The sequence below is a fragment of the Mirounga leonina genome, unplaced genomic scaffold, assembly GCF_011800145.1.
Source record: "Mirounga leonina isolate KUSES-001 unplaced genomic scaffold, KU_Mleo_1.0 Mir_176, whole genome shotgun sequence".
Classification (NCBI taxonomy): Eukaryota; Metazoa; Chordata; class Mammalia; order Carnivora; family Phocidae; genus Mirounga; species Mirounga leonina.
The window spans coordinates 14127348-14141098 of NW_023270454.1; the positions used below are offsets into that span (position 1 = coordinate 14127348).

Genomic DNA, 13751 nt, shown 5'->3' on the forward strand with positions numbered 1-13751 from the left:
ACTATGCATGCTCAGTCCAACTCTCATCAATACATTGATAACTTATCATCTGTGATGTGTCCAACTCCATGTTTCACACCTGCATGCCCCATGGACATCTCAAATTCAAAACATCCTAAATTCAATTGATTTTCTTTCCTTCTAAGCCTGTTCCTACTCCTTTATTTTGTTTTAGTTGGTGGTCATAGTATTCACGTGCCAACCTGGGAGTCTTTCATCTTTTAACCCCTTTGTCTCCCTCACCCTCATTCTTTAATCAATTAGCAAGTCTTACCATTTTTGTCTCCCAATATTGCTGGAAGACGTCTCTTCCTCTCTATTTCCATTATGTTTGCTCTCAATATTTCTTGTCTGGACTACTGAAATGACTTCCTGATTGGTGTCTTTCCCACCTTCCTTCACAACCGTTTGACTATGTTACCTCTTGGCCTGAAATCTCACCATGTTTTCGCATAACCCTTAGAGAACACAATACAAACTCTTTAATGATGTGGGAAACAAAGGCAGAAGAGGAATTATTAAATTTCCTTACTACCTACAGGCTACTGACAAGTCCGTGAAACAGGTAGAATGACCTTCTTCTAGGGACTCAACTGCTTCCATGTTGACACTTTGCTAAGGGCAAAAGGAATCTTAACCCCCCACCCCCCCGTGCGCCCCTCCCATCCTGTAAGCCTACTTTAACGTATAAAAATTCCTTTAGAAATTTCCTTTATCTCTACCCCCCCAACATACCTGTTGGCAATCACCCCCCAAGCATATGGCCCACTGATATACATCTGAAGGATCTGATGACTAAGGTTTTATTAGACGGTAATAAATGACTTTTCCCAACAATAGCTAGCCCCTGGAAAACTTGCTTCCAAAATTCCTATCCCTAACCCACTCCCAACTTGAAAGTATACAATGCGCCGCTCCTCATGACCCCAGTGCCGCTCTTTCTGCTCTCTGTGCTTTAATACAACCACCTTTTTGCACCAAAGACGCCTCAAGAATTCTTTCTTGGCCATCGGCTTCAAACCCTAATGTCTTTCCTACATCATTTAACATATAAAGCATTTCCCACAATCTGGCCTTTTCCATTTTCCTCCAGCTGCAACCCTTTTCCCTTAGTTTATATTCCAGCAACAACAAAACCTTTGGAAGTTGCTAAGAGAGTGGATCTTAACAGGTCTCACCACCAGAAAAACAAATCCTGTGACTATGTGTGGAGATGTGTGTTAGATAGATTTGCTCTAGTGATCAGTTCGCAATATGTACAAACACTGAATCATTACGTTGTGTGACTGAGGTTAGTCGAATGTCGTATGCCAATGATATCTCACTTCAAGAACATTTGTAACTCCTTGCGCTAATCAGGCTGTATTTTCCCTTCTGTGACTTTGTTTGTGAGAGTCCCTGTGGTCAGGAGGAGGTCAACATTCCCCAGCCAACCTAGTTTATGCTCATCAGTTCTTTGAGGTTCAGTCCAGATGCCCATTCATCCAAGAAGCCTTCCTCTTCAAACCCTTTATTCCTTCTCATCCTTTAACTTATTTCATCATGATCATCAGTCTGTGTCTCTGTATCTCTCACTAGAAAGTGAGATCCTTAATGGTTGGAATCACATCTTTCTTATCTCTGCGTTTCCAGCATCCAGAACAATTCATGACGTATAATAAATGTCTAAGAATTTCTATTGAATAAATGAAAACTTGCACTCATTACATTAACAGAAAGTTCATGGGGATAGCTGACAAGATTAATCAATTAGTCTTTTTAGTCCTTCAAATGAATTTGTGCTGTTTGTGTCCAATCATAACAATGTCAACAATATATTATTTTTTGAACTTCCATCTTCAGTGATTCTGGACTTGGTTACCTATTACTGAAATAGAAACTTCCTGTCCTACAAACCTGTCGTTGGCACTGATTAAGTCTTTTTTTTTTTTTAAAGATTTTATTTATTTATTTGAGAGAGAGAGAATGAGAGACAGAGCATGAGAGGGAGGAAGGCCAGAGGGAGAAGCAGACTCCCTGCCGAGCAGGGAGCCTGATGCGGGACTCGATCCCGGGACTCCAGGATCATGACCTGAGCCGAAGGCAGTCGCTTAACCGACTGAGCCACCCAGGCGCCCCATGATTAAGTCTTAATTTCACTTAAATATCACATTTCCTTGGTACTATAAGCAGCCCAACCCATGCGGGAACTAGTGGTCTTGATTGGTTTTTCCATTTCCCTCTCTGCCTCAGCTTCCCTTTTTGGGTACACATAGAAGGCTAGAGCTGAAAGGGACTGTCATCATTACCTAACACAGTTCCTTATTATACAGTTGGGGAAAATCAGGCCTGGAGAAGTTAAATGGTTGGTCACCACCACACTTCAAGTGTTCAGTCTCATGCGTTCTTTTTTTTTTTTTAATTTATTTTTTTTTTGAGAGAGGGGGGGGGGGGGGGGGTGGGGGACTTGAGGGAGGGGCAGAGGGAGAGGGAGAGGGAGAGAATCTCATGGAGGGCTTGATCTCATGACACTGAGATCCTGACCTGAGCTGAAATCAAGAGTACCCTGCTCAATGGAATGAGTCATCCAGGCCCCCTGGTTTATGCCTTTTTTTAAAAGATATATTTATTTATTAGAGAGAGAGAGAGAACGGTGAGCAAGTGGGGGGAGGGGCAGAGGGAGAGAATCTTCAAGCAGTCTCCCTGCTAAGCGGGGAGCCAGATGCAGGGCTCAATCCCACCACCCTTGAGACCAGTACCTGAGCCGAAACCGAGTCGGACGCTTAACTGACTGAGCCACCCAGGCGCCCTGGCTTATATCTTCTTTTATAGACAGTCTTTATTTCTTTTTTTTACTTTTTACTTTCTTAATTTTTACTTTTCTTATTTTTTATTAAATGGATCAGTTAAGTACAAAAGAATTCCTGTGTTAAAGCAAACATTAACAAATTCTTCTCTTGATAGACTTATTCATCTATTGTCCCAATTATATCCCAGGGCTCCTTAGGGGACTTTTATTTCTCATTCCTAGATTTGTCATTGTAGCACAATAATCATTCTTAAATTTGTAGATTGGTTGTTAGCTGGTTGTCTCTACAGTGTTTTATGCTATATCATCATCATCATCATCATCATCATCATGATTACATGGTGATTACTTTCCTGCACCCCAAGTGACATTTCCAGATTATATCAACTGCTTTATTCTTCAGCACCTACCATTAGCTAGAATTTTTCTCTCTTATGTCTTCGGAATGCTTTCTATTGCCATTTATCTTATCCTAATGGCCATGTCAATCCAATCAGGCACCAAGCCTTTCATTCATTAGGCATGCTTTCTCCTGTGCAATTTTGTCGAACCAGAAATGAGAGGACATTGTGAATGTATTTTCATCGTTTGCATGTGATGATGTTATTGTGACATTTATAGTTTGTCTCTTACCCTTGGACTGTTCCTTACTGATGGAAGGATTTAGATTTCATTCAGGCTTCCTGTACAATAACTTTTGATTTTTTTTCCAACCTCAAATCCTCAGTTTTAGAGTAAATGGATGTTAATCTCTCCACTTGCTACTTTTAAATATAGATCCAGAATGATACATAACTTGTACTTCTTTGCTTTGCTATCAATGTGGTATGTGTAATGTTGCCCGGGTTTATACTGTGTCATACGAATAAGCTCAACTAGACTTAGTACTGCAAATACACTTATCACCTTGAGCTTGCTACCTGATTTGAGAAGACTGAAAATATTTTTCTCTCCGTTGGGTGGTTCTATTTTATTTCCTTGTTATGTGGTTGGCAGAAATCTGAGGTAGTGCATGTTCTACTCGGTACCCAACTCTGTTCTGCGAGTGAGGCTGTGTATCCCGGGAATCAGTCCCTTACCACATACATGGACTTGCTCCCATCTCTCTGTGCACATCTCCACTCCAGGTCTTGCGAAGGGAGACCTGCTTCCTCAGCAGGAGGAAGGCCTGCTCGGCCACAATGCTTCCTCCCCAGCATGAGATCAGAGTCTGCTGCCAGGTCCAAACTGTAGGCCACTTCCTCCCTTCCCTCTCCCTTGGACTCCTAATGGCATTTGGAGGGTATTCTTTCCAGACCTTACAGTCTTATTAAGTTCTCTCTGCTTTTTCTTTCTTGGTCCCTAAAGGAAGCTGAAAGCCAGCACACAATGCTACAGTGATCTCAAACAGCTAAATAGAAGGCCCTGGAAAAGTGAATCACACAAATTGCTTCCTTCACAGAAGCCACATTAGACATCGCTGGTGTTCTGCAGCAAGAGGCATTTTCTTATAACGGTGCTTCAGTAGACGATCCTTTATTTCCCATGTAACTATTTTGCTTATTCATTTGTGTTTTATTTTTGCCATTTGTTAAAAAGGATCATTTCAACTCTAATAAGTGCCCCTTGTGGGTTCTTTGAATGCTGTTGAATAACAAAGAATACCTATAATTTTCCTGCTCTGATATACTTCTTTTTTCGCCCAGACATTTTAATCTAAATGGAGAAGAATGAGTCTTAATTCATGTAAGTCACTGAGTAATACAGTGAATAAAGCTTACAGATGATTATTGGAAAAACAAAGCAGCTTGTAATGTTTTAATCACCAAGCCAATATATTGTAATATGTATTTCAAAGACGATTCATTTTTTTACCTCCTGTCAACTTTGTTTAATCTCCCTGTAGCTCTGTTTTCAGAATCTCTAGAGATCAGGAATCTTTTCTGTATTAACTGGTCTTTTTGTGCCTCATGTAGGTGTCTGCTTGTCTGGTGCTGCCCTCTGGTGACTATTTATTGAATTACATGACATAGATTTTGGCAGTTCGGCATGAGGAGGGAAAAAGAAACCATTTTTAAAGTGTATGCGGTATAGCTGGTTTTATTTACATGTATTTTATGGATGTCAAATAAAATCTGTGATCCAGATCATATTTCATTCTAGAACATTCCAGGGGATAGAACTATGAAACCTGATTCAGGCATTCAGGCAAGGCATACTTCCTGTCAATGGCTGGCTAGGTGTGTTTCCTGGTTGGGCTGCACAGGGTAGAGAGGGATTTAGCCCAATAGACATAGATTTTCCATACGGCATGCTTCTTTTTCTTTTTTCTTTAAAAAAGTATCCTTTTCCACTCTAAATGTGGGTCCTACTGATAGGCCTCTGAAGCCTTCTTTCTTGCTCCCAGGCTGAAGTCAAAATTGCTTCTTGGAGGTGACAGGCCAGACTATTCCTCACATCCCTAGTAACATTCCTGTGGTGCTTACCGAAGGAGATGGGGGAAGTAGGGGCAAGTCAACTTTTGCTGATATTCCTTCCCATCAGTAAATCCTGGAGCTGCAGAGCTTTTTTATTCAAAAACATTTTTTTAAATTTGAGAGAGAGAGAGGGAGAGCACAGGCAGGGAGGAGGGGCAGAGGGAGAGGGAAAAGAAGACTCCGTGCTGAGCAGGGAGCCTGATGTGGGGCTCGATCCCAGGACCCGGGGATCATGACCTGAGCCGACGGCGGACGCTTAACTGACTGAGCCACCCAGGCGCCCCTGCAGAGCCTTCCTTAAAACCCATCTGATAGGTGTCTGCTCACTGCAAGATATATTTGAGTGAATGATAAATAGTATTTGGTTTTGGCAGCTTGGATCTGAGAGAGTTTTCTAATTTAGTGTTAGTATAAAGTGGTCTGGGGGAGGAGATGGCATAAAGCAGAAGGGAAAGTACATTTATTTTGCCCCTACCACAGGAGCAAGATGCTCTTATATCGTAGACACGGTTTATTCTCATAATAAACCTGTTTGTGGGGTGAATATTACTGTCCCTATTTAGAGGTGGAGGAACTCCAGCTTGGAAAGATGTAACAATTTCACAAGGTCACACAGGTTAAGGTGGCTGCAATCTAGGTGAGCCTGACTGCAAGGCCCACGATCCTTCTGGAACACCATGAGGCTGTGGATCAGAGTGCAAGGGCCAGATGACCGATCGGGGAGGGGCAGTGTTGGTGCGTTGGCTGATGGCGTTAATTCTGCCCTGTGCTGTGCACTTGGTTCCCCGCGGCTTTCCCGAATCACGTTGCTCTGCACTGTGGTGTTGGCCACACGCGGGGTCGGATGGGACAGCGGGGGGAGGCCAGCGAGGTGCCGACATGATGTAGCTCAGCATACCCGAACAGCTCTTTAAGATCCTAGGCTGGGCATCGTTTGTCTTCACTAGTTTCCTATACAAGATGGGTCCTTGAGGATGCTAGCTATAGGAGAAAACTCAAGCCTTACTGGAAACTGCTTGTCTACTGTTTCCGATTTTCATAAGAGAGGCATTATGGAAAATTCTGGAAACAAAGCACAGGCAATTTATGCTATCCTGAACGTGGGATGTAGCCTTTTGCAGAGGGAGAGGGGGAGTACGATAGGGAAGGGGCTTTACCTGTATCTGTATATTTTATTCTTTTAAAAAATATGGCAATAGCTGCAGATACTTGTTCAATCTGTGTAATGACTGTGCCAAGGTGTGTTATAATATTTTTTATAGTTTCCTATTTGATTTTTAAAAAAGATTTTATTTATTTATTTGTCAAAGAAAGAGACAGCACAAGCAGGGGGAGCTTCAGGCAGAGGCAGAGGGAAAAGCAGGCTCCCTGGGGAGCAAGGAGCCCCATGTGGGGCTCGATCCCAGGACCCTGGGATCATGACCTGAGCTGAAGGCAGACACTTAACCGACTGAGCCACAGGCATCCCCCTATTCGATTTTTCATAATTAAAAATTAAGAAAATAAAAAGGGGCAGACACAATTCTACCCACTATCTTTTCTCTTTTGCAAATGACACTGTGAGGAAAGTCCGTTATAAGGACCATCAGTTTTCAAAGGGGGTCAGGAGTCGCAACTCACTTAATAAACAGAATTGCCCTGAAATGCTTTTCAATCAAAGGCAATAAATAGTTCCAAAGTATCCCAGGAAGCCCATGATGGGCTGTTACTGCCTCAAAGTTGTCTTTCATGTGTAGGATGACAGACTGCTACAGCAACAAGAGGGGTATGTAAAGGATTCTTTTCAATATATCACCAGAGGGGAAACAAGATGAGATAAAGTCGCAAAACACTTACAGAATAACAAAGAGTCTTTCAGTAAAACTGTGAAGTTTAGTTGGAAGATTACATAGCACTCTACAGGCTTTTCCTGGTTTGAAGACTACCATTCTGGGAAAGGAAATATAAGCCTAGGACGTTTCTACCATCCTTTCTACTATTTAAAGCACATTTTGGTACACGATCTCAATTGATTATCACAGCTGCTCTGAGAGGAAACAGAAACCAAGAAGGTAAGTAATTCACTGAACAACAGAGCTGGTTGGTGGTGGAAGCAGGACCCCACTGCACGTCCCACCCGTCCCGGTTAGAGATCTCACCCTATGCTTCCATGCCTGCCTCAGCCCCGCTTGCTCCTGTCACTTCTGGTTGCTGACCTACCTGTTCATGAGACCACGTCCTTTCAGAACCATCCTTGATACAGATGTCCAGCCTCAGTTCAGTGCCTGTGGCTCCATGCTTGCTGTCCACGCAGAGATTTGCTGCCACGTTTCGAATCTGTGGAAAGAAGAAAGAATGAGCATGAGGCTGGTTTTTCTTGCACCCCTAGCTCCTGGTAATCCTGGTATAGATTCAGTAGTTATCTTTTTAATCTATTTGAGAAAGAGCGAGGGGGAGAGAAAGAGAGAGAGAGAGAGTGCGCCCAGGTGCACGTGCACGTGCGGGGGGAGGGGCAGACAGAGGGGGAGGGGAAGCGGGAGAAGCAGGCTCCCCGCAGAGCAGGGACCCCCCCGCCCCGCCCCCGATATGGGACTCGAGCCCAGGACCCTGCGATCATGGAGCTGAAGGCAGACGCTTAACCGACTGAGCCATGCAGGCGCCTCTCAGTGGTTGTCTTTTAGATTACATGATTCCTGAAGGATGTTTTAAATTTATATGCAATTTGTGGAGCCAAGTCAGGGAATTAACTGTAATATGGCCTAGTGGGCATGTCAGGGAATGTGAGATGGTTGAAGAGCAAGGCTGCAGCTGGGGGCTGCCGCAAAGGACTATGGAATAATGTAAGGCGGGGAGCAGCCTTGTTCCTGACTTCCGCAAATTGGCGATTTCTTTCTTCAGGGAGTTCCTAACTTGGGATTTGTTATCTTCTTGCTCCAGAGCGTATTCTACCTTTTCCGCCTTAGCTGGGAGAGAGATCCAATATGAAGCAGGTGATGCAAGTTGTGCGTGAGAGAAAAGAACGAATCACTGAGCACCGCATGGTTCTGTGCAGGGTGCAGGGACCATGTCCCGGTTTGCCTGGATGATCCCGGTCTACACCCGTGGTCGTGGTGTAGCATTTCTCCTGGATGATCAATTCAGTGACACCCTAGAGTATTAGCAAAATAGGAAAGATGGTACTATCGGTGCAATGCTGTGCTGGATGAAGATTCTCTATTTTACATAGTCTGAAGATTTACATAGAAGATTCTCTATTTTACATAGTCTGAACTTTTACAAGTTGCAGAATGGGAAAAAAGGGACTGATAATTCTTTCCAATTATCATATTAATACTGACATAAGGAACGGAGTAGTTAGGGGTGGGCCAAGAGCGGGCTAGGAAAAGTGTCAACAACAGAAATAGTAACAGGAAGAGTTTAGGCCATGGACACGTGTCCCTTCTCAAGTCGGCCTGCCCGAGGATTTCACCAATTCTGCTGACATCGGAACAACGCCCCGTAATAGAGATGGATGTTGTTTATGGTTTGTTACTTAGGAGTCAATGTTTAGCTAAGCTCAGCGATCTCAATCCTTTTTATGCCTTTATATAGTCCTGGATTATAATAATCCCTTTGGGTATTGTTAAGAATAGAAACAAGAACAGGATGTACTCAGGTGATTTTAGTCAAGGCTCTTTTGCCGAGAATAAGCAGATAAGGATAAGGAGTCTGTCCAGAGCAGGATGGCCGAAGCAGGCCTATTCGTACTGGGATGGGGGCAAGAGGTAGGGAGAAGGTTATAATGAAATATACTGAGTGTTATGAAAGGAATAAATGATGCCGGAGTGAGACTGTGGTGGAGGGAGTGATTTCTCATTTCAGTTACTGTCGGAGTAGAGGTTGGTATAATGTCATTCGGGAGGGAGCCAATGGGATCATCAGTTTCCTTATTCAGGGAATTTGACCACAGTGGCGGTTCATCACCCACTACTGGACCTCTACCTTCAGGGTCTCTGTCCCCAATGCCAGGGGAATGGGAAATAATGTAGGACACAGGGCAACAGTTCTTAACCTAGTTTGGTCTACAGACCTCTCTGAGGATCCGAAGAAAGCTACGGACACTTTTACAAAAATAAACTAATCAAGGAAGCTATAAGCGGATACACACCAGCACTTCAGTGTTCATTTTCCTGGAACCTACAGACGCCATGTTTGAACCCTGAATTAGGGAAAATGCTTTCCACCCACTCCTTGAAAACTACTTATATCCTTCCTCCTAGTAGGGTGGGAAATCCCGAAAGCCAGGGAATGAACTCAGCAGCTGTCAAAGTGCACTGGATTCACTCTCACTTCTCTTCACTTTTCTCTGCCTTCCTGAAAAAAGCACCAGGGAGGAATTTTAGTATGGGATCCGGGGAGCCAAGCTTCAAATCAGCCTTTTGTAAAATCAATTCCTTGGTGTGTGATTGAGTTTCTTTGGTGAACTAGAAACACCCAGAAGGTCAAAAGTTTGCTTTTTCTGTCACTGACTTGAGCCTGGCACGCTCTGCAAAGCTCCCCTTTGATCGCCTTATCTGAACCCAGGGTATCCATTTTCTAAAGCTGTGTATAACCTGGGAGCTGCCTGACAGAACTCTGGGCAGGACTCGCTTTCCATTGTTGGACCGTGTAACTCAGGGACTCGCTCTTCTTAGAGAACCAGGAACAGTGTGTGCCTAAGACAGCTTCAGGGCACTATTATTCCCTCTACTTGAGTCTGGGAGCTCAGAACCACATTTAGGACAACAGCGGCCTCGGATGGTTTATGGCCACTTGGCCACCAAGGGAGAAGTGTGCCCTTCTCTGTCCGCTGGCGTGGTGCTCACTCACTGAAGGGGCTCTGTCTGCTCTTGGAAAAGGAGGACATCGGGAAGAAAAGAATATACACAAGCCCGGGACGCTGAGTGGCAAATCTGCCCAATCTGCCTGTGGATACACACCAAAGCCCATCAGAGAGCCTCGTTTTGGTTTCTAAATGCTATGAGCTTGAAGGGCTCTGGCAGGGCTGGAGGAGGTCATTTTCTAAACTCCTGAATTTTCTAAATTCTCACTCAAATGGCATCTGCATAGACAATGGGATAAACTTGCTTTGGAAGCCAACTTTCAAGTTTCAGGGGCATAATTGTCTACATCTGTGTAAATTCCAGCTCATAGTTGTGCCAGAGAAGAAATGTTAGAGAATATAGGGTAAGGTAGGCACCTGGATTCAAGCCTGCTACCAGGCCATCCTCACTTGCTTCTCTCTTTCCTTTCATTTTATCCTCACCTTTTCGGCACATACTCCTGTCCTCTCCTCTTGCTCACAAACAGAGCTGATGGTTGCCAGAGGGGAGAGGAGAGAGGGGTTGGGCAAAAAGGGTGAAGAGGAGTGGGAGATACAGGCTTCCAGTTTTGGAGTGAATAAGTCGTGGGACTAGGGATATAGTCAATGATACTGTAACAGCGATGTAATGGGACAGATGACAGCTATACTTGTGGTGAACGTAGCAGAATATATAAACTTGTCAAATCACTATGTTGTACACCTGAAACTAATGTAACATTGCGTGTCAACTATACTCAAGTAAAAATAAAATAAAATGAAATAAAATAAAATAAATAAACAGGTGAATAAAATTCAAATAGAGCGAATTCTGTTGATTTATTTGAATAAAGGTAAAAAATGGGGGTTAGCAAATTTATAAATGATTTATGCTTTTTCAACATGGGCTTTGTGTCTGGCTGAAAGTAAAGCAGTTCACACACATGCACACACCCAAATCTAGGACACAGAACACTGAATAAATCTATGACAGAATAGATACTATTCATGCTTTATTCCTTTGATGTCCAGCTTCAGGGCTTAGCATCATTAAAATTGTGTCAAGAAATCCTGAGAGACACTGAACAGGATTAGGAAGTTAGGTAGGGCTTGACTAAGAATGGGTGGGAAGCTGGAAAAAAATGAGGGAAAAGGGAATCATTACGTATGACAGGATTACAGAGATAATCTCCTTTTCGGCAAGGCTTAGGAAAAGGTCTGGCAGAGAGTAAAGAATGTCTTAGATATACAAGAGAAGTCAGTCTCAGCGTGAACGTTTTTTGCCCCCTCCCCAAAACACGAAGTTTTTAAAAAGAGGTCCCAGAGAAGGGGAGTGTGGTATAAATGTCAGGGTGGCTAGTAGTTTTGGGATTGCTAATTCTGTTGGTTGTTAAAGAGAGACTAGGCTCAGTTGAACAAATGAGAGAGCATGGTTTGCTAATTTCCCCCTTATCAGAGTCTTTTAGGTAAGAAGTAGTGGGTTCATGATTCATTCAACAAATTTTATCAAGTACCTTCTATCCCAGGCGCTTTACCACATACTGGGTACACAGTGAAAAATAATAGAGAATCACTTCCGGGGGGGTGGGTAGGTGAAATAGGCAAAGAGGTTCAAAAGGGTACAAACTTCCAGTTATAAAATAAGTAAGTCCTGGGAATGTAATGCAGAGCATGGTGACTATAGTTAATAATACTGTATTGTATATCTGAAAGTTGCTAAGAAAGTAGATCTTAGGGGTGCCTGGGTGGCTCTGTCGTTAAGCTTCTGCCTTCCGCTAAAGTCATCATCCCAGGGTCCTGGGATCAAGCCCCGCATTGGGCTCCCTGCTCAGCGGGAAGCCTGCTTCTCCCTCTTCTGCCCCCCCTGCTTGTGTTCCCTCTCTCGCTGTGTCTCTCTCTGTCAAATAAATAAATAAAATCTTAAAAAAAAAAAGAACGTAGATCTTAAAAGTTCTCATAAGGAAAAAATTGTAACAATGTATGGTGATGGATGTTACCTAGATTTACTGTGGTGATCATTTCATAATATATACAAATATCCAAATCATTATGTTGTACAGCTGAAATTAACGTAATGTTTTATGTCAATTATATCTCAACAAAAAACATTTGATAAAAATAAATTTGAATTTGACAACCACCACCACAACAAAACCGGTCTCCTTTGTGCTGTTTGAGGTCTAGTGAGGACATAAGAGAGCACCTGAGTGGAGGAAAGACTTGAGGCTCCCACTTATTCTGGCTGTGAATTTTTAACATGACAAAAGTAATCAAGATACTCCTCTTTCATGGACCATGGTTGATTTTACAATGCAAATTCGTGTGCCGAGCTAGAAAGAAAGAAAGTGGTAGGGTGGTATGGAGAGATAACTGAGTGGAGACTGCGCAGGTCTGGGTTCTGCTCGCCAGTCACAAAAACACCTTCCCCCTAACCTTAGCCGTGTATTCCTTTAAAAGCTCAATTCATCCATTTCTAAAAAGTCAACTTTTAAGGAGTGCTTCTGAATGAAAGGTGCTTTGAGGAGTCCTTGATGGAGATCCCAGGACAAAGGAAAAACAGCTCCTGTTCCCAAAGAGCCAACAACCTTAGTGGGGAGACAGCGCTTGGAAGGGGTTTCGTTAGATGACTGAATGCTAAGTGAGGGTTGAAGAGGAAATGATCAGGTCTGAGCATGACAGCTTGGGGCACTTAGAACTGATAACATTGGAAGGGGCTCTAGAGGACACGTGGAATTGAATCTTGAGAGTGAAATGACAGACAGACACTCTAGTCTCAGGGATCAGAAGTGAACACATATATGGAAGTTTGACGGTGCAAGGAAATGCCGCATAATCATGGCTCAGCATGAGGTTTGTAAAATGAGGACACTCGAGCCTCAGAGGGTGGTCGCAAAGATTGAACTGATACATGCAAAGTGCTTAGCACGGTGTTAGTACAGTGCAAGAGGTCAGTGGGTGTTAGTTACTATTTATTTGCTTATTTATTTTCTCAGCAGTCTCAACTACGATGGTAAATGTGGTGATGCCACAGTCAGATCCCATTTCTATTATACTGTGAGATGTCCCACAGGCACTTCAAATACAAAGAGACTACAACTGAACAAACTGTGGCCCATCACTCCAGACCTATTCTTTAGTCCTGATCGCCTGTTAATCTTGATATTAGAAGCAGACATCCGTGATCTCAGTCTGGCAACTTGGGTGTTACCTTAGACACCCCATATCTCACCTCACCCCCAATTAGCTGTTGATTCTGTCCCTTAATACTGAACGCCCTATTGCTTTCCTCTCCTTTCCAGTCTCCCAGGCCTTCAACATCTCGTGGGCTTAAAAAAAATTGTAATAAAATACACATAATATGAAGTTTGCCATTTCCACCATTTTTAAGTATAAAATTCAATAACATTTAGTACATTCAAAATTCTGTGTAACCGTCACCACTATATCCAAGACTGTTTTCATCCCCCAAAATAGCAACTCTGTAAACATTAAGCAGTAACTTCCCCACTTCCCCCACCTCTGTAGCCTCTATTCTACTGACTATGAATTTGCCTATTTTATTTTTTTAAATATTTGTTTATTTATTATTTTAGAGAGAGAGAGAGTTGGGGAGAGGGGCAGAAGGAGGGGGGGGGAGAGGATCTCAAGAGGACTCCCTGTTGAGTGTGGGAGCCCTATGCGGGGCTTGATCTCACCACCCTGAGATCAT

The 13751-nt window shown here is 43.2% G+C and overlaps 1 protein-coding gene across 2 annotated transcripts in view; it reads right to left on the reverse strand.

The window, feature by feature from the left end:
- Nucleotides 1-13751, reverse strand: part of GALNTL6 (polypeptide N-acetylgalactosaminyltransferase like 6) — a 1199405-nt gene that overhangs the window by 24582 nt on the left and 1161072 nt on the right. For both annotated transcript variants that reach the window (XM_035022700.1, XM_035022699.1), the window contains one exon: nucleotides 7444-7560. In XM_035022700.1, coding sequence (XP_034878591.1) covers nucleotides 7444-7560 — 117 coding nt within the window. The remainder of the gene's footprint in view (nucleotides 1-7443; nucleotides 7561-13751) is intronic.